Source organism: Enhydra lutris, unplaced genomic scaffold (assembly GCF_002288905.1).
Source record: "Enhydra lutris kenyoni isolate GAN:26980312 unplaced genomic scaffold, ASM228890v2 scaffoldscaffold92, whole genome shotgun sequence".
NCBI classification, from domain to species: Eukaryota; Metazoa; Chordata; class Mammalia; order Carnivora; family Mustelidae; genus Enhydra; species Enhydra lutris.
The window spans coordinates 3402024-3420369 of record NW_019154176.1 but is presented as its reverse complement, the minus strand read 5'-3'; the positions used below and the strand labels follow the sequence as shown (position 1 = coordinate 3420369).

The window sequence follows — 18346 nt, the reverse complement described above, 5'->3', positions numbered from 1 at the left end:
ATGGACAGTTACTCCTCCCGCCCATCCCTGGTTGGAAGGAAAGCCACAAACGCAAAAGCCTAAGGGGCACAGGGACTGCCTGTGTGTGTGAGAGAGGGAGAGGGCTGTTCTGATGCCAAGCGCTTGGCATCTGCTGGGGGACCGGCATGCAGAGGTGACACGGACACCCACAGCCAGCCCTGGGTTCTGTGCGCGTCGGAGTGTTTTGAAAGGACAGAGACAGTGGAACTCAGCAGCCCTTGGTCCCCAACCCTACTTTGGGAGTAGGAGAGACCAGTGAACTACTCTCTACCCACACCGTGCTCATTTGGGGGATTTGCCTGCAAATAAACACAGATAGGAGGGCTGGGCTGGAGAGGTCCTAAGTGGCCCCCAACTCTGCCTTTTTTTTTTTCTTAAAGCAGGTACAAAGTGCCTCAATGGGCTTATCTGGGAATCAGTTCTTTTTCAATGTCAAACTTGTTAATTTAAATGGAAATTAATTGCTTTTCTTGAAGATTTCTTTAAAAATTGGTTTTAAATGAGTGCATTAGGCAGTCACATTTATTATTCATTGGTTTCATTTGCAGTATGGCCCTGTGTCCCGAGTTCCCGGAGACGCCAGCACGGAGCTGAGATGATTTAATCAGAGAAGCCATTAATTAGAGATGGGCAGGGGGATGGTAGCTCCCAGAAGAGCAGGTCTGGCTTCCTCCGTGGTCTCAGTGGGGTGGGATCTAGGCCGCTGGGGCTCTTAACATAATATTCTTCTCCAGACTGAGTGGGGGCCATGTGGTGGGGCGAACGGCGGGGGGTGGGGGGCTGGCGGTCAGCACTACCACTCTTGCCCCCAGAGGGGACTCTCCCCACTCTGGCAGTCTCACCTTGGTCACCAGGGTCTGGCTAAAATAAGGCCATTTGTTCTCCCCCTTCTGTGCCCCCCCCACTCCCCACCGCAGTCACATCACCAAGCCTTCTCCAACCTCCTCCCCGCTCCCTCACACTCCTTCCTGCCTCCTGCTTCCTGTACTTCCTAGCTTGGCCGGTCCTTCCCCGTCCAGGAGCTCTGGCCTTCATGTTGGGGCCCATCTCTGCCCAAGCGCCTTTCAGCAAATGGGCTCCAGGTGTGGGGTGAGTGTGGGTTCCGCCGAAGGCCCCCAGTGCCCCCTTCCGGCTGTTTCTACCTTTTTTGTAGTGAACTTAAAACAGAGGCGACTCATTTAAAATGATTTTGAAATTACAAAGCAAAAAGAGAAAAGGAAAAATCTACTGCCCTACTCTCTCACACCCAAATTCTTAAAAGCAGTCAAATTGTTTAAACAAAAAATTAAAAACTCGCCAGATGTTTCAGGGACGCACCAGCGTGATCACTGAGTGAAAAACCAGTGATGGAGAATATTCATTTGAGGCCTGTTTTCCTCGTTGTGATAGAATCCTCGGTTGTTTGGATCACATTGCCGCCAAACAAACTGTTTTCGGACAAAACAACTTTGGCTTGGGTCTCCTCACCTGTCTTCTGGAAGGGCTTGCCCTGCCATGCCGCCCACCTGGCCCCCAGGCTGCGCTTGTCGGCCTGGGACCCAGGGGGCCCAGCTGGGATGGGTCTCCAGACTCCCACTTAGCCTCCACCTTGCCTCCTCTGCCCCACTGGGACACACAGAGCAACCAAAGCATCAAATGTCAAAGGTCCCGTTTATTCCAGCAACCTGGAAAGAAAGTGTAAATAAAAAAAGAAACATTCATGCACTCAACTCCTTGAAGGGGAGGAGGGGGCTCGGAGGGAGGGCCTCGGGGGATGGGTGGGAAGCAAGGAAGGAGGGGAAGGAGGGAAGAGAAGGAGACAGAGCAGCAGACAGGGAAAGAACTGGAGAGTCAGATCCATGAAAAGAAAGAGACGGAGGGACATCAATAAAAAGGCGGAAAGAGTGAAGTATCAAAATCAGAGACCAACAAAGGAGAAAAGACACAGAGAGAATGCACTAGTAGAAATACAGGGGCAGAGAAGGAAAGCCCGGCAAAAAGGGAGGGAGAGGGAATAAAATGGACGGGAGAGGGGAGAGAGAGGGCCCGACAGAGACAGAAAGCTAGAGGGACCCCCAGCGCCCCAAGCGCGGGCAGCCAGAGCTCCCGCAGCCGCTAGGGGTCCCCCGCGGTGCTGATGACGTGGAAGAGGGTGACATTGTAGAGCACCTGGTGGCCGTTGTTCCAGGTGTAGAGGGCCCGCTCCCGGGGGTTGTAATCCAGCATGGAGATGTGGGAGTACTGGTTGTGGAAGGGCACGTCCGTGTACTCGTAACTGGACGTGTTGGTGAAATAGGCGAAGTAGACCTTGGCCCCGGCCAGGTGGGAGTTGGTCACGTAGAGCACGCCGCAGATCATGAAGGCCTCCCCGGCGCTGCGCTTCGGGTAGCCGGTGTCCCAGGAGCGCACGACCTCGAGGGTGTGCGGGTCCAGCCGGCTGACCACGATGTTGCCCGCGTTCTGGTTGGTGGTGTACACGGCCCAGAGCCCGCTCTCGTCCACCATGAAGTCCATATCCGAGAAGCCGCCCCAGGAGTAGGGGAAGGTGTTGTTGTAGCCGGCCCCCGGGAGGCTCCGCTGCACCAGCACGGAGCGCGAGCGAAAATGGTACTTCACCACCACATTGCTCTGGTACTTGTTGTAGAAGAGGGAGCCGTTGTACACCACGTGGCCGGTGCCCGCCCACGGCTGTGGCAGCAGGTGCTGGATAAAGTTCTGGCCTTTGATGAAGTCTCCCAGGGTGCGGAACTCCAGGACCCGCCGGCCCTTGTAATAGCCATCCATGTACCAGACCTACAAGAGAGCCGCTCGTCGCTGCCCAGCCACCCCCGGACCCAGCCACCCAAAGGCCCCAGCAACCACACGGGCATCACCCAGGGTCATTAGGGATCCACGTCACTACGTGGTCATGAGTCAGTCGTGGGATGCTCAGTGGCTATTTATGACCAGTCATAGTCCCAATAATGACACCATTTGATCAGGAAACACCACTGGTCTGAAAACAGACACTTGCTACCCAAGGATCAGGGGAAGTCACGGTCCCTGGTGACTCGTGGGGCCCAGGAATTCACCACTCATTGGAGATGGGATGGTTAGTGGCCACTGGACAGGCCTGGGCTGACAAGGTCACTTGAATTCAGCCCTGTAGCCACAGGATGACCTCACCTGCCAGCAGCGTCTCCTCTCCCATCGCCACCTATGGTCGCCATGTCAGTTAGCAGGGGTGAGTGCCCCCATGAGCGCCGATGATCGGGCCAAGTGTTTTAAAAACTTCCATGCCAACACAATCATGACCATTTTGAAGATACAGAGATTGAGGCTCAGAGACACTAAGGAACCTGCCCAAGGTTCTCTAGCTAAGAATTCGGGGGCAGCAGGATGCAAATCCAAGTCTGATTCCCAAACCCAAGCTCTTTACCACTTGGGTGAACCACCATAATCCCTGGGAGGCCAGTGATCCTAGTGAGACACTGGCTATTGACTACCTCTAGTCTGTGACACTCAGTGACGGACTGGTGATCGGTATCAGTCACTAGGATAGTCACTGGGCAGTTAGTGGGTGGTTCCTGTGGGTCAGAGGTGATGGGCATTCGTGACCATAGAGACCACTGGAAGTCTGAAGGTCAACAGACTTGGTTATTCTCAGGGCTGGGAGGTCCTCTGTCACCTGCTGGTTGCTAGACAGTAGAGGGGAAGGCCAAGGGCCCCGGAGATCCTAGGACACTTCAGGCTACAAGAGAGGCACTGGTGTGGAATTGCTGGGCACCTGTGGACAGCCACAGGTTGTCTCCCCCAGGCTCTGACCCTTAGGGTGGGCACAGTCACTCACCCGGCTATCCGCACTGGGGGCCATTGTGTCGGTCATCCAGGAGCCGAAGCGGGACCCCATGGCCCGAATGGTGATGGGGTTACTGACCCCAGTCAGCTTCCCACAACCTGGGAGGCAGGAACAGGGTAGATGAGGGTAGAGGATGGAAGGAGCCCGAGTGGAACAGGGCAAGGATGATGTGGTATGATCCCACTGGGAAGAGCTGGGACCAGGGTAAGGAGGGATCCAGAAACCTGGTCCCAAGATGGAGTTAGGTTGCAGGTAAAGGGACTGGGAGTCAAGGGTCAGGGCCATTTCCAGTTTGGGGGTCTATTTTAGGCATTGGGTAGAGAAGTCAAAGGTCAAAGTTTATAAGTTAGAGGTCAAAACTATGTCCAGCTTTTGGGCCCCCAGGGAGTATTAGGGATGAGCGTGGAGGTCAGGGGTCAAAGTCAAGGGTCAGGGCATACCCAGCTTCTGGGCGCAGGCATGGAGCCGGGCCTCCAGGGCCATCACCCGCTGCTGCAGGTCCTCGTAGCCGTAGGCACCCATCTCCTCCTGGATGGCCGCAAGGCTGCTGGAGAGGTTCCTCACCTCCTCCCGCAGGCGCACGATGGTGCGTGTGTCCGCCTTGTACTGCTCCAGGACTGAGCTCAAGGGCAACAGCTCCGACATCCTGTCCTTCAGCTCCTGCCCACCAAGAGGGAACCCTCACTGATCCTAACCCCTGACCTTTGACCCAGCCTTTGACCCATAACTTCACCCCCCTATCTCTGATGCACACCGGGCCCTTGACATTTGGTCCACGGTAGACCCTGGAGCCCAGCCTACCCTTGGTTCTTCCCAGACATGACCCCACTCTCAGAACTAACGGACGCCGATCCCAATTCTTCCCGTGGCCTCTGACCCGACCCAGAAGGACCCACCTGGAAGCTCTTGGTTGAGAGGGACCCGTCGGCTGCCCGGAGTCGTGCGTCCAGGCTTCTCATGAGGGTCTCCATGCTGCGCACGTACTGGAGGTCGCGGTACGTCCGCAACTCAAGGACCTCCATGGACTGGGAGACGTTCTGGACCTAGGAGCTTGGGAACGTTATGGAGAGCCAGACTCCTGCCCTCCCCGAGCCCTGAGATGCCACAGATGAGGCCTGGTGGAGCCAGACGGAGGCCAATGGCCCTCTCCTCCCCCCCAGTCAGTTCTTCACACAGCAGCCAGAGGGAGCTGTTTAAAAGGAAGTCCCTGAGGGCCAGTCCTGCCTCCTCACCATGTTCATCCACAGCGACCACCAGCCCCTTTCCTCTCACGGACTCTAAGCAACTTCCCTCCTCAGAGCCTTCCCACCTGTCGATTCCTCTATGGGGAGCGCTGCTCCCCTCTTCTTGCCACGCTGGCTCGCTCATCCTTCCGGCCTCATCTCCAGCGTCACTTGCTCAGAGTGGCCTTCCCTAACCCTCCTGCTTCCAATAGCTCCTCATCCTTTCTCCCATCCTTTCTCCCTGGTTATCTTCTTCCCAGCCACAGCTACCACCTGGAACATTCTAACTTATCTGCCTCCTTCAGGTGAGATCCTCACAGGCTGACCCAGTGTCTAGCTTGTCCCCAGCGAAATCCCCAGTGCCCAGCATTAGCCTAAATTAGATGCTCAGTAAGTGCTTTTCAGCTCTGAATGAACTGAATTCCCTTGCCCTGTGTGCTTCTTGGGTTGGAGGGTGAGACGACTCCCCAAGGAACACAAGACATTTTTCTCAGCAGGTGAGTCTGGTGAGCTGAAGAGCTGAGCAGGGTGTGTGTAGTGAGGCCCGAGATCACACACGGGAGACTCGGATGCTGTCTGTCCTTTCCCCACACAACCCTCAGCTTCTCCAAAGAAGCCCCGAACAGATATTCACTAAAATATCCACGTGGAGGGGAGCCGGGTGATCCACCAGCTCTGAACAATCTGCATGGCTAGATCTGGCCCCCAGCTGGCCTGGATGGGGGCCGAAGGCAGGGTGGGAATTGGGAGATTTTCACAGTCTTCTGGGGCACCCAGAAGGTTCTTACCTTCTCCATCAGCTGCCGCAGCTCCCGGCTCCGACCATCGCGGGAGCAGGTGCTCTGTGCGGGGATCACGGCCGTGCAGATGCATTTCCCGTCAGGGGCCTGGGCCGAGGTGTACAGCTGCCAGCCTTCCTCTGGGCTTTGGAAGAGGGTCTGCAGGGAAGTCAGGGGTCAGAGAGCAGGAACCCAATGGGGGAGTCACCCTGCCCGTGCTGGGGGAGAAAGAGGACCCAGGGAAATGACAGATGCCCTGGAATGTGCTGGACCATGTGCTGAATGCCTGATGCGTGTGATCCCAATCCCTCCTCAAGGAAACCCATTTTACAGATGATGAGACTGAGGTATAGGCTGTTAAGGAGCACGGCAAGGAATTGAGGGTTTCAAGCCCTTCCACAAGACAGGAATTCATTCTCTCCCACATGCTCACATACACGCAGCACTGCCTCCATAACTGTCCACAGGGCACAGACCCACTGGTACTGATCCCCAAACCTGGACCTCCCTCTCGGCTTTCCCAGTGCACTGTGAAACATGGATTCTGCATACAACTCAGGGGCTGCTAAGTGCAGCCCTACTGTTGTTATCTCTCACCCCACCCCTGCTCCTGAGAAGCCCAGGTAAGGTAATGGCCAAAGGGTGACAGAATCCTTATAGGGACTTCTAGGCCCTTGAAAAGAAAGCATCATGGCAGACTCCTACATTCAACTTCAGGTCAGTTTATAGGTTTAGAGGTTTAGATAATTCAGGGATCAATCGTGGCTGTTGTCCAAGCCACACTCCTTGGAACACTGGCAATCTTTCCAGGCATGCGTGGTGAGCAAATAAACCCGGGCATTGCTGGGTAAAACAAGTCCCTTTGATGCAGGACTTAACAGAGCCCTTGAGGGCTAATGTGCATCAGGAACTCCAAAATTTTCTACACCTACTAGAAAATACAAGTGCCCATTCTATGCATGGCATAGATGGTCTGGGATAGGGCTAGGAAGAGAGGGATGAAGAGAATGTCTGGCCGCTGCCTGTGGATGGAGGAGGCAGACATCAAACATGTAACCCCCCCCCCCAATACTTCTAGAACTACTCGTGGCAGTGAATGCTGCAAAGAAAGTGCAAGGAGTAACACAGAGTCTTCCTCAGGCTGGGGATTTCAGAGGAGGTACCCCAGAGGAGGGACATTTGAGTTGAACTTGAGGGATGAGTGAGCCAGGAGAAGGGGATAGGGGAAGGGACACTTTTGACAGCACAAATTCAAATCAATATCTGGAGGTATTTAAGAAACATCGCTCAAAAAGCACTAAATAGGGATGCCTGGGTGGCTCAGTGGGTTAAAGCCTCTGCCTTCAGCTCAGGTCACGATCTCAGGGTCCTGGGATCGGGCCCCGCATAAGGCTCTCTGCTCAGCGGGGAGCCTGCTTCCCCCTCTCTCTCTGCCTGTCTCTCTGTCTAATTGTGATCTCTTTCCCCCTGTGTCAAAAAAATTAAAAAAAAAAAAAAGCACTGAGTAATCACTGGATGGAACATGGGGGGCCCCCAGAGCAGGACCCCTTGAACTTCCCCAGAACATTCTGGACTTAGTCACAAGTCTCAATCTTTTCGTTTTTATCAGGGCATAATGGTCTCCTTTGTTCAGGAAATATTTCGTAAGTTCCTACTGTGTGTCAGGCTCTATTGCGGACACTGAAAACACAACAGTAAACAAAATGCGCAAACACAAAAGCTCTTCTAGAAGCTTATGTTAGACAAAGACAGAAATAGACAAGTAAATGCCAAATATTTAAAGGGTGATGAGTGCCACAGAGAAAAGTAATATAGGGAAGTAATAATGGCGGGGTGCTGTGGTTGGGGGTTGCAATTTTAAGGTGGCTTGGGAGGGCCTCCAAGAAAGTGCCATTTGAGTCAAGACCTGAAGGGGGTGAGGGATGAGCCATGCAGATACCTGGGCATGTTCCAGGCAGAGATAAAAGCAGGTACAAAGGCCCTGAGGCAGTACCATGCCTGGTATGTTGAGGAAACATAGGGAAGGCTGGCATGGCTGGAGGAGGGAGAAAGGTCGTGGGGCAGAGGGAGGGAGCAGGACAGCTTGTTCAGGACCTGTGGGCTATTGGAAGGACTTCACGGTTTTCCCTGAGGGAGGTGGGAACCACAGATGCTTCCAAACAAGGAGGGAGGTCACCAGATTCAGGGGCTCACAGGCACCCTCTGGGGGCTATTGGGGGGACAGACTGGGGAGCAAGAACAAGACCAGGGCCAATGAGACCACATAGGTCCAGGTGAACAGGATGGGTGGTGGCTGTAGAGGTGGGCAATGGAAGATTCTGGTCCTAACCAGGATGTGTTCCTACATACCTGGAAGAAATTTTGATAAAACCCAAGTGTTTTACAGAGAAACAAAGCCCCACAATAATTGTTCATTTGGACAGCTGTTAACTGATTACCCCACAGAAGCTGTTCCCATGAGCTGTAGCAGAGTAAGCCAGAGTAACCTGTGGGTTATAAGCAATCCTGGAGATGCCAGCTATTAGCGCACCTTTTTTTTTTCCTCTTCCACTCAATAAAGTCTTTTTTTAAAGCTTATTGTAATGTGAGCAACTGATGTAATTGTACAGATGAGCTTGACTCCTCCACTAATTTATAAGGGAAAAAACCATTCATAAACGCCATCTGAAATTATTGTAATTAGTCATTCTTTTTTTTTTAAAGATTTTATTTATTTATTTGACAGAGAGAGATCACAAGTAGGCAGAGAGGCAGGCAGAGAGAGAGGGGGAAGCAGGCTCCCCGCTGAGCAGAGAGCCCGACGCGGGGCTCGATCCCAGGACCCTGAGATCATGACCCGAGCCGAAGGCAGTGGCTTAACCCACTAAGCCACCCAGGCGCCCCTGTAATTAGTCATTCTTTGTGCCTTGGGTTCACCCTTTTGAAGTTGGGGAGATCCCCCTTTTTACCAGTCCATGTCTCCTCCATGGAGCAATGAAGTCACCCACCTTCCCAGCCTTTCTCGCACACAGGGATGATTCAGGTAGAGCCAACACTCATGGCTCCCCAGGCCTTCAGTGCAGCAGCACCCCCCCCCCCCCCCCCCCCCCCCGCAGTCCCCAACAGTGCCACATAGGAGTTAGTGATAGATTTCAGCTGCCCTCTCACCTCTCCGGTAGGAAGGCTCTGACTGGCCTGCTGCAGACAATTCTCCAGGGGACCCCACTGGGAGCTGTGCTCCAGGTGCCCATGGCAGCGCCCTGCTCCTTAGCTCGCTCTGCATGGGGGTCCTTCACTTCCCCGACCGGTTCCTGGTGGTATCACCTCCTAGGTGGGTACTTGCACTCAATCCCCTCCACTAGCTCTGCTTCTGAGGGAGTCCCACCTAAGACAAGAATGGGGGACCCAAGAACGCCTTCCGCCTCAATTCCAGGAGAATGTAAGACTAGCTTTGTCTCCTTTCATCACAAATCCGGTTCTTTAAAACAAAACAAAGAAGTTGGCGCCTAAGCACCCCCATTCGTGTTCCCTCGGCTCTGATCTCCAAGCAATTTGGACAGACCCCCCTCCCCCCCTCCAAGATTCTCATTTGTGCAGAGACAATGCAGCCCGGTTCAACATAATTAACATCTCCTTTCTACAATTCCTAGTGTGTCCTTTGAAGCAAACAAGCCATTTTCTCTCAACATACGAAATATTGAATTGTAAAAGAGAACCAAGATTTAAGTGGCAAGGAGAGAAGGCCTCCACGGCTTTCCTAAAATAATTGTCTGCGTTGGACGCACCTCGCTGAAGTGTTCTCTGCAGCAGTGTAATTAAATGCCTGGGGCCTGGCTGCCAAATCTGAGCACAGCAGAGATCCCCGAGTTTCGCCTGGCAGGTTCAAGTTCAAATCCACAGTCAAGTTCACGTCCCCGGGAACCACTGGAAATGTCCTGAAAGGCTCCCTGTTGAAGAGTGCAAATGCCAGCTCTCTAACTGTGTTTAGCTTGGAACCTCGGTCATGAACTCTTGGGAGGTAACAGTCCTAGGGACAGAGAATGGCCCATCCTAAGAAAAATGCTTTTAACAGCAGGCGCAAGAACACAGGAACTGTCCAGGTACAGAAACCTGAGATCAGGTGGCCTGTCTCACCTCAGAAGTGGCAAATGTACTGGCGAAGCCAGCTGCTCTCTTGGCTGAGCTGCTGGTTCTGAGTTTGATATTCCTGCTAATGGGCTCTAAGCGGGTAAGCTCTGAGCTCGAGTAGCTGTTTCTCAAATTGTCTTTTCTGGCTGGGATTTCTTTCAAATACTTTTGCTGAGGATGATGCCCCAATTAAGCAGCAGTCCCCGTAACAGGTCCAGGACTGACACGCAGGAAAAATTATTCTCACTGTCACACCTGGAATCATCATCTCAGCCTCCAGCATTGCCACCTCCCTCTTGGTTCCAACACAGTCCCTGGTTCCTCCAGGGGCGGGGGGATGGCTATAGAACCTCAGGGCAGCCACCCATGGAGAACTGGCCATCCGGGGTTAGCCAGCAGGAAGAGAGCGAGCAGCTGCCTCTTAATAAGACAGGGATATTATTGCATTTGAGGCCGGGTAATTTAATCAGGAGGCAGAAGTGGCTTGGGGCTTATGTATTTATTTGTACCCTGCCCTGTTCCAGAGGACTCCAAGCGGTTTACAAGGATATGTAAACTACCACACGATAGCTTCAATTAGATAGCTGAGAGGATATTCGATGTTTCTGGACGGCAGTCTGCCAATCCTGAGCCAAAGCCTCAAGGTTCCTGCATTTGCATTTAACCCAGCCAATCCCAGAGGAAGAATTTAGCCCAGGGGAATCGTGTGGACCAGCTCGCAAGTGTTACAAGGATGCTCATTTAAAGTGCTGTTTCAAATTGGACCACTGGAATTTCCCCCCTGCAGTGTTTGAGGGTAGGGGGCTTTTGCACATGCACAGCAGGGAATACTATGCAGCCATGAAAAGGGGAGTTTAGTGGCAATTTTTATTGTCATCTTCAGATTGGTCTTATCTTCTAAATTTCTCGATCCTTTAAAAAATTTTTTTTTTTTTTTTTTGCAAGGGAGACAAGGAAGGAAGGGAAAAGTGGGGACATAGAGCCAGAAATTAGGCTAAGAACAACTCATCCCTTTAAAACCCGAACAACCAGCATATGGTCAGGCCATAAATTCGGCTCCAAGTTCCTTAGCAGCCAACTCAAAAAGGAAAAGCTGGTCATTTATGCGGCTCCTAGTGTCCCGAAACAAAAACGCGCCAGATGCTCAGGGGCTGGCTTCCCTATTTTCGGTACCGAGAACAGGCAAGGATCTCTCCCACGATCCTCCCAAAAAGGAGTCCCTGTGATGTCACCAGCATCTCTCCCAGCAACACTCTTACCCCGGGTGGTGGGGGGAGGGGCAAAACAGGTGATGGGGATAAAGAGGCACAAACTTCCAGTTATAAAATAAATAAGTCACAGGGATGAAAAGCACAGCATAGGGAACATAGTTGATCTATTGTAACAACGTCATATGGAGACAGATGGTGACTACACTTCTCATCGTGAGCCCTGCATAAAGTATACAATTATCAAATCACTATGTTGTACACCTGAAACTAATTATCACATTGTATATTTTTTCAATTAAACAAATGTATGCCATGGGACACCTGGGAGGCTCAGTTGGTGAAGCGTCTGCCTTCGGCTCAGTTCATGGTCCCAGGGTGCTGGGTTCGAGCCCCATGGCAGGCTCCGTGCTTGGAGGGGAGCCTGCTTCTCCTTCTCCTTCTGCCCCTCCCCACTGCTCGCGCTCATGCGTGTGCAAGCGCTCTTTCTCTCTCTCAAATAAATAAATAAAATCTTGGCGGGGGGTGCTTCTGAAAGAAACAACTCATTTCCTTTAGATGTTTCTCACTCCTACTCAGATGGTAGAGCAGAGTCTGGGGGTCGGGCTGCCTGGGTTTAGGTCCTGCTTGGCTACTGGCTCGTCCTCTTTCTGGAGCAAGTTACTTCATCTCTGATGAGAGTCCCGTGGGGCTGGGGCTGAGGCCATGGGATGAGGAACAGCCCCAAAAGGCCAATGTTGGAGAGGAGTGAGCCCCGTGGAAGATGGGAGGAGATGCTTCCTCCGTCTTCAGCCCCATGTGGCTCAGTCGGCTCCCTGTCCCGGAGGGGAGTCCTGTCTCATCTTGGCCAGCCGGCAATCAACAAGTCTACACCGCCAGCCCTTGTCTCTTGTCCATCCTTGGGTCTTCCTGAAACACCCGCTTTTCCCACCTCCAGGTCTTTGCCCTGGCTGGACCCTCTGCCGTCAAGACTCTTGTCCCAGCTCATGGCCGGGCTAACCCTTCCCATTCCTGGGGGCTCTTGCGTAAATGTCTCTTCCAAAACCAGCCGTAAGTAGGTGATTGGCAGGCACCGTCATTCGGGCCTTTGACAGGGGAAGAAACTGGGGCAGAGGGTTCAGATCTCCAGTCTACACCTCCATGCCTTCCCTTCCCACCGCTGCCTCAAGGCCTGATCACAGTGGCCATTAGGACCTCACGGGGTGGCCACTGGCTCCGCCTGCCTGCCTCTGCCCCTATCTGCTTGGCTCACCGACTACATTCCTTGGGGCCTAGCATGCTGAATGTTTGTTGAATGAATGACTGGACCGTGGGTGGCCGGGGGGACAGAGAGCAAAGCCCTTGACAGAGCCACCATGCGTTTCCCGTTCTGCCACTGAAACAGCTTCTGTCTGTCCTCAGGAGGAATCAGAGATTGTGTGGTATCAGGCTAGAGGCGGGCTCAGAAGTGGTCACAGCTTCTCCCTGACTGCAGGGACAGCAGAAGGGCCGTGATGAATACTCAGGGACATGTCTGCCACATCTGAGCCATGACAGGGGCCGTGTCCCTTCGGATGGCTTGAGAGTCTGACAGTCTGCTCCTGTCAGACCTCGAGATATTGGGCAAATGCCCCCCTGAGTGATAAGCTTGACAGGTTTTAAAGACAGTTATCAGCTCACCCGTGCCTCCAGAGCCAAAGCCCCTGGGGCTTTTCCTGCGACAGCCTGTGGCTGGGGGCGACTGTGAGCCCATCATTCATTCATTCATTCATTCCCTCCTTCCCATCTTGCCCCAAGCGGCTATCCAGGCTAGTAGTGCAGCACAACCTTCTACCGTCTGAAGCCACCCACGCCTTGGGGACAGAAGACCCCGAGCGCTTGAGCCCCAGGTAAAGCCAAGACTAATGTTCCAGGATGTCTTAGTTTCTGCCATCACAGTGCCAACGGGGACCAGTAATCAATGACTCAGACTCTCTTGGGAAATGCAGGAAGAGACCCAGTTCGTTCAGTCCGACTGACCTCTGCCACTCAAGTCCGAGGACGATGTGGGGAAGGCTTGCCTTGCACAAGTATTTACACACTCAGTCCACTCCATCCGAGTGTGGCCCACACTGCATCAGAACCAACACGAATTCCTGCAGACAGCCCTAAAAGTAGGGTGTATGGGCAGGGGTTTGCATGAAGGTGACGGATTCTCATACCAGGGTCACGTCAGTCATCACTCAAGCTTGCATTGAGAAAGCACAAGTCCCCACCATCCCCACCCATAACATTCGAGGACACCCTATTTGAGAACTTTTGGGGCAGGAACAAACCTTCTCCTGAGCCTGCTGAGTCTCCCAGGCCTCCTTTCATGTCCTCTATGACTCCTGAGCTCTTTATCACCCCAGGGTCTTTGAACTTGCTGCTCACCACACAGTTGTCCAGGTGAACCATAATGCAGGCCTCCCCAGGGTAGATGCAATTGGGACAGGGAGGCCCGAGCTCAGGATCTGCTGAGGAGCCAGACCCGGGTGGAAGGAAAGAGGAGGAAGATGAACGATAGGGTGGGTGGACCGGGGTGTCATTTACTGAGATGGAGAAGGCTAGAGGAGGGGCCTGTGGCAGACCAAGGGGCAGGAGGGGGGATGGAAATCCAGAATCCGGCCTGACACGTGCATCAGGGGGCTGCCTGCAGAGAGATGGGATTTAAAGTCACAGAATGGATGAAGGAGAGGAGCAGACACCGAGCACCCCCACCGAGGCCTCATATTTTATTTAACACCCATAGAGCTTGCCCTTTGCTATGGACTGAATGTCTCTGTCTCCCCAAAATTCGTCTGTTGAAACCCCACCCCCAATGTGATGGCATTTGAAGGTGAGTCCTTTGGGAGCGAGATGGGCGCCCCATAAGAGGCCTCAGAGAGCTCCCTCCCCCGTCCTCCTCCCAAGGACACAGCGAGAGGGCGTGGTTTGTGAGCCTGGAATCCGGAATCCGGTTCTCTTCAGACACTGAATCCCCCCACCCCACACCTCGATAGACTCCGTAGCCTCCAGGACTGTGAGAAACAGCGGTCGGCTGCTCAAGCCCCTCCTTCTGTACCCGTGTGTTCTAGAGCCCACACAGACGAAGGCACTAAGCCGCTTTACATGCCAAGCCCTTACGGCCTCCCCTGGCGCAGCGAGGTGGGTACTAACACTAGCTCCATTTTACAGAGGGAAAAACTGAGGCACAGAGAGGCACATCCGTTGTCCCAATTCACGCTGTGGATAAGTATCTAAGCCAGGATTTGGACCCTGACCTGTCATACTCTTAAATCCTTGAATCCTCAAATCCAGACTCTCAAATCTTAGCCACGATGCTCAGGGGAGAAGAGTCTCTCCCTCCGTGGAAGTTTGGCCTCAAGACTTGCAGCTCTGATCCACTCTCCCCCGAAAAGCCCGATCTGGCTTTTGACATGTCACTTCACTTACACATTGAACCTTTTGTGGCTCTAGGTGCCCTCCGCCTAAAGCCAGTCATTAGTCCTACCCCGAGGAGCCCAGCTAAATTCTGAGCCTCCCCACTTGCCTGTCTCCGCCCCATAGTTATTTTAGTTTCCTTTTCCTGCCACTGGACGTTCGTCTGTACTCTGTTCTTTGCTTAGGACACTCTCCCCCTCCCCTTCACATGGGGAAAACCTGCTAGGGCCTTCAGAGAGTGGGGTGTTCTGGTTTCAATGCTTTAAATGGCATTTTAAAAAAAGATTTTATTTATTTATTTGGCAGAAAGGGAGGAACACATGCAGGGGGAGCCGGAGAGGGAGAAGCAGGCTTCCCGCTGAGTAGAGAGCCCAACACAGAGCTCGATCCCAGGACCCTGGGACCAAGACCTGATCTGAAGGCAGATGCTTAATGACTGAACCACCCAGGCACCCCTTTAAATGGCATTTTTAGTATTGCCCCCACGAGACATACACACACAGAGTCCTGTGACCATGAGACATGCCCGTTCTATGCAGAGAGGTCCCTCAGCATCATGAAAGTGGTAGTAGTAATAATAATAATAACTATAATAAATAATAATAAAGATAATAGCATTATCATCATTATCAGTAAAGCTGACATCAATGGCACACATCCTGTGAGCCAGACCCTATTCTGGGTGTTTTTGCAGCTTAGGAACTCACCCCTTGTGAGTTCCTAAGCTGATCACTTAGCCTCTGTCATTTGTAAAAAGGAGATCAAAACTGTCCTCTTCTCCCCAAACGCACACACACACACTTAGGTGTAAGCTGCTGGACAGCTCCCCCTGCTCTGTATGGTTGGGAACTACATTTCCCACACTGCCTTGCTCTCTGGCTTCCAGGAAGGTCCAGCCAATAGAAGGCATTCGGGGAAGACCTGAGGGTGGGACAAAGGGAGAAGCAGGGGTATTTCCCCCCTTGCTGTGTCTTGTGTTCTGGCCATGGCTACATCCCCTTTGTGGCTTCAGCTTTCACTAATAGTTCCACTCCTGGGCTCTGTACCACCTTTTCTATCTGACCCCAAGTCCTAGGGGAGACAGACTCTCTGGCTGTTGCTAATCTCTGGGTTTCATCTCCAACCCTTGTTTAGTTTTATATCTCTTCCATCATCTTTGTATCCAGTTACCCAAATTAAAATCCCCACAGTTCCTCAAGGAGATGTTTCTTTAGTCAGACCCTGAAGGAAACAGTAGCTGCTCAATAAATACATGCACACAGACAGGGAGCTCTAGAGTTTAAACAGCACAGGCTGGTTTCAGTCCAAATTGCGATCTGTTCCTTCCTGTGTGACTTGCAGCAAGTAGCTTAACCCCTCTGTGCCTTTTTTTTTTAATATTTTTAAAAGATTTTATTTATTTATTTGACAGACAGAGATCACAAGTAGGCGGAGAGGCAGTTAGAGAGGGAGGAAGGGAAGCAGGCTCCCTGCTGAGCAGAGAGCCCAATAAGGGGCTCGATCCCAGGACCCTGGGATCATGACCTGAGCTGAAGGCAGAGACTTTAACCCACTGAGCCACCCAGGTGCCCCACCTCTGTGCCTTTCTTAACCTTTCTGCTTTCTCATCTAGAAGCTGTGGTCGTAACAGCCAGACTTCACTCAGTTGTCATCAGGTTGAGGAGTTAGAACATGTCAGGAGTCAACTGTAGCACCCAGCACACTGCGTGCTCAGTCAGGAGGACCTTTTCTAGCAACCTGGAACCAGCGATGTTCTAGAATAGTTCCATGTGCCCTGCTGACTTTTTCTAAATCATTTTTTTATTCTGGAATAACTTCAGACTTACAGAAAAGTTGTGAAGATAGGATGGAGAGCTCCCATATGCCCTCCACCCAAATTCCCCTGTTGATAACATCTTACATGCCCATGGTACCCTTGTCAAAACTAAGAAAGCAACACTGGTGCACCACTATGACTAAATTACAGACTTTATGGGATTTCCCCAGGTTTTCCACTAATGTCCTTTTCCTGGTCCAGAGTCCCATCCAGAATCCCACATTGCGTTTAGTCCCCACACCTCCTTCATCTCCTCCTTCATCTTCCTCTCACGTCTGTGATCATTTCTTGGTCTTTTCTTGTTTCTCAGGAGCTTGACAGTTTTTAGGACTAGTGGTCAAGGACTTTGCACATGCCCCACTGGCTTTGAAGGGCAGGAACCAGGTCTTAGTTTCTCCCCGCGGTTCCCTGGCACACCGCCCAATGCCTAGCACACAGTGGCTGCTTCACAGACACTTCCTCCTAAGTGAATGAATACATGAATGGCAATCATTTATTTCTTTATTCTCCCACACCCCGTGTTCTGTAGGCATCCCTGCCAGAGGCTAGATCTAGAAAAGTTCACAGTGAAATAAAAGCTCTTCTCTTTTCAGAAGGGTTCCTTTTTGATCCTTTCTTTGTAGACATCAAAGATTCATTTCTTTAATATTTAGGGGGTTTTGTACCAAAGAGAAGCAGCTACATTTGCATCAGACATCTCATTTTTCAAGGCAAGGGAGAGAGATCTTTCCTGCAAGATGGGTTTCTTCCTCCCCGAGCTGTCACTTGATTTCTCTGCCTCTCCCTCCCCAGCCTTTGGGCCGCTGGCAGGGGCAGGGTGGGGGTTTGGGGCTTTGGAATCATCCATGCTTTGATGTCCTCTCTGTCACAGCCCAAGGAAGCTTAATTAGAACTCCACAAAGTTGCCGAGACCAAACCAGCCTCAGGAACTGGTGCAGGAGCCTGGCTGGTGATGGAGATGAATTAGAAGCTTTATTTCCCATCCCTCTGAATGGTTCAATATTTGCCACGGGGACTTGGAGGCCTGCCTTTGGGTACACAGAGTGTGCTCTCTTTCTAACATTAGCAGGTCAGAAATGGGAACCCCCTTTAGCCATGCAGGCCTGCAGGTCTGGCTGCTTTTTACTTCTCAGCCCTGGCAGGGGATGCTGAACGCAGGGACGTGAGAAAAATGCCCCTGTCGAGGTCAATCCCCACTCCCCCTCCCCAGTCCCCACTGCTGGAAGACACTGGCCCGGGTTTAATCTCTCGCCTGAAGTTTGTCAGAAGTAAAAATGAGCCTGGGTGAGCTTTTCCGACACTTCCCTCGACTTACAGGAATTCAATTTCTAGACTGGGCATAAATTTGCAGCCATCAGCGCCCGCGGTGGGGGCTGGGGCTGGGCATATTGGCCGGGGATGGATTTCTGAAATCAATCCGTCGGCATGTGGAAAAGGTCGTCATGGGGGAAATTTATCTTCCATGGCTGGCTGAGGCATTTCGCGCCGATAGCCAGGGACGCCCCTGCACAAAATGGAGGTGTTTGCTGCGAGGTTCCCAGGTGGGGGCTGGAGGGAGGAAACCTTGAAGGCTAGAGAGTGTGGTCAGGAGGTGACAGGAGACCAACCTGCTGGCTAATAACTCACAGGGACAGCCAGCAGCCAGCACTGCCTGAAAAGCCACTTCCACTGGCTCCGTGTACGACCCCGGGGGGCGGCGAGTTAATGTGGGGTCCAAACCTTTTGTCACTTGGCTGCGTCTTTGACAAACATCCTGGGGTTTTGAGGAAGTGAGCCATAAAGGGCGTTCAGTTCCTCCAGCCCCGGGGAAGTCACAGAGCATGGTCATTGAGGGCTCCGACTCTGGAGCTGGACACCTGAGTTCAAATTCCAGCTCTGCTGTGTGACCTTGGGCAAGCAACAGGCAGCCCAAGCCTCCGTTTCCCCAACTGTAATGTGGGGCTAAGAATAGGAGT

At 52.5% G+C, this 18346-nt stretch overlaps 1 protein-coding gene across 4 annotated transcripts in view; it reads right to left on the bottom strand.

Annotated features, from left to right (window-relative positions):
• Positions 1–2008: 2008 nt before the first annotated feature.
• LOC111162470 (olfactomedin 2) overlaps positions 2009–18346 on the bottom strand; it is a 58991-nt gene continuing 42653 nt past the window's right edge. For 2 of the 4 annotated variants that reach the window (XM_022526915.1, XM_022526912.1), the window contains exons 2-6: positions 5850–5999; positions 4735–4881; positions 4279–4498; positions 3830–3936; positions 2009–2793 (exon numbers count right to left, since the gene is read on the bottom strand). In XM_022526915.1, the coding sequence (XP_022382623.1) occupies positions 2116–2793; positions 3830–3936; positions 4279–4498; positions 4735–4881; positions 5850–5999 (1302 nt within the window). In that variant the 3' untranslated portion in view covers positions 2009–2115. Of the gene's footprint in view, positions 2794–3829; positions 3937–4278; positions 4499–4734; positions 4882–5849; positions 6000–9953; positions 9989–18346 lie in introns of all 4 variants that reach the window. The other 2 variants (XM_022526914.1, XM_022526913.1) reach the window with 2 other exon arrangements.